The sequence below is a fragment of the Bison bison genome, unplaced genomic scaffold (assembly GCF_000754665.1).
Source record: "Bison bison bison isolate TAMUID 2011002044 unplaced genomic scaffold, Bison_UMD1.0 scf7180017864080, whole genome shotgun sequence".
Taxonomy (NCBI): domain Eukaryota; kingdom Metazoa; phylum Chordata; class Mammalia; order Artiodactyla; family Bovidae; genus Bison; species Bison bison.
This window is the reverse complement of record NW_011494652.1, coordinates 5340033-5341454: the sequence shown is the minus strand read 5'-3', so window position 1 is coordinate 5341454 and position 1422 is coordinate 5340033. Positions and strand designations below refer to the sequence as shown.

The following is a 1422-nucleotide window of genomic DNA, read 5'->3' as shown; positions in this document are numbered from 1 at the left end:
GCAAGCACGTGTATCATGGGGTCCCGCCCCCCACACACAGGACAAAGCCATTCCTTCTGTCACAAAGGAAGGTCCCTGGGGAGTCACTGGTCCCTGCCCGCTGAGCCTCGGCACCTTTGGGCGAGGCAGTTTGCGCTGCCATGAACAAGGGAGGCTTCCTGGCCAGGGCCCTCAGGGATGGATGGTGTGACCTGAGGTTGTCCCTGGCCAGGGCTCCCAACCCCCAACCCTGGAGGCCACCCAAGCCTTCATGAACAAAAGGTGTGGTTTTTAAGAATTCAGGGGACGAGAGCCCTTGGGGGGTGGGGGGGAAGACGGCTTCAGCACCAGCGGGGACAGGGGTCCTGCACTCTGAGGAGGTGAGGCGGAGCCCCCACACCTGGGGGCGGGCAGCAGTGCTCGCAGATGTTGGTTCCCATGGTGAACCCCCACATCTGGCTCTGCACCCGCTGGAGCAGGCGGGGTGACTCTGGGGTGCTCATGGCCTCCCAGCTGTCAGGAAGGGGCTTCCTTCTCTGCTGGGCCCCACCTTCCTCCTCTGGGGGCATCCAAAGCAGCTGGGCCTTTGCATTCATGCCTCTGCCCCGAAAGGTGCCCCAGGAAGTTGGGCAGGCCCTGTGCCAGGCCCGCAGCTGGAACCGCCTGTGGCACCCGGAGACCCGCCGAGGGTGGCCCAGGGCTAAGATTCTATGTAGCCTCCCCGCCAGCCACACAGACACAGCCCCACGCAGGCGCCTGAGTGGGTGGACAGAGGTGCCCGACAGGGCAGCTGGCCCCCACCCACAGGCTTTCAGAACGTTCGAGCCGGAAGGGACTCCGAGCCCATCTGGCCCCAGGTTCTCGTTACTCAGTGAAGATACCGAGGCCCAGGGAGAAGGGCAGGAGTTTGGAGATCCTGAGACATAGCCCCAGAGACAGACAGGCGGGGCTGGGGGGAGTGGGGAGTCTGCTTTCTTCGAATCACCACCCTTCCCAGGGAAAGGGGGCAGTGGGTGGGGGAGAGCGCAGCCGCCTTTCCAAGGGCGGTGACAACGTGGTTCCCGCTTGCTTTCCAGTTCCCACCATCTTCCTGAGCAAGAAGCCTCGAGAAAAGGAGGTGGATTCTAAAAGCCAGGTCATCGAGGGCATTAGCCGCCTCATCTGCTCTGCTAAGCAGCAGCAGACCATGCTGAGAGGTGCGGGCGTGGGGGTTGGGGGGGTGGCAGGAAGGCCGCGGCCCTCCCCGGCAGCCCTGGTCATCCCCACGCCTCCCTGTCACCCCCAGTGTCCATCGACGGGGTCGAGTGGAGCGACATCAAGTTCTTCCAGCTGGCAGCCCAGTGGCCCACCCACGTCAAGCACTTTCCAGTGGGACTGTTCAGTGGCAGCAAGGCCACCTGAGGGCACCGTCTCCCAGCCACGCCCCCTCCTGGCACTGCCACC

General features: G+C 64.2%; 1 protein-coding gene across 1 annotated transcript in view; it reads left to right on the top strand.

Annotated features, from left to right (window-relative positions):
* PACS1 (phosphofurin acidic cluster sorting protein 1) overlaps positions 1–1422 on the top strand; it is a 150662-nt gene that overhangs the window by 147870 nt on the left and 1370 nt on the right. The window contains exons 23-24 of the mRNA XM_010837764.1: positions 1056–1175; positions 1265–1422. Coding sequence (XP_010836066.1) covers positions 1056–1175; positions 1265–1380 — 236 coding nt within the window. The 3' untranslated portion in view covers positions 1381–1422. The remainder of the gene's footprint in view (positions 1–1055; positions 1176–1264) is intronic.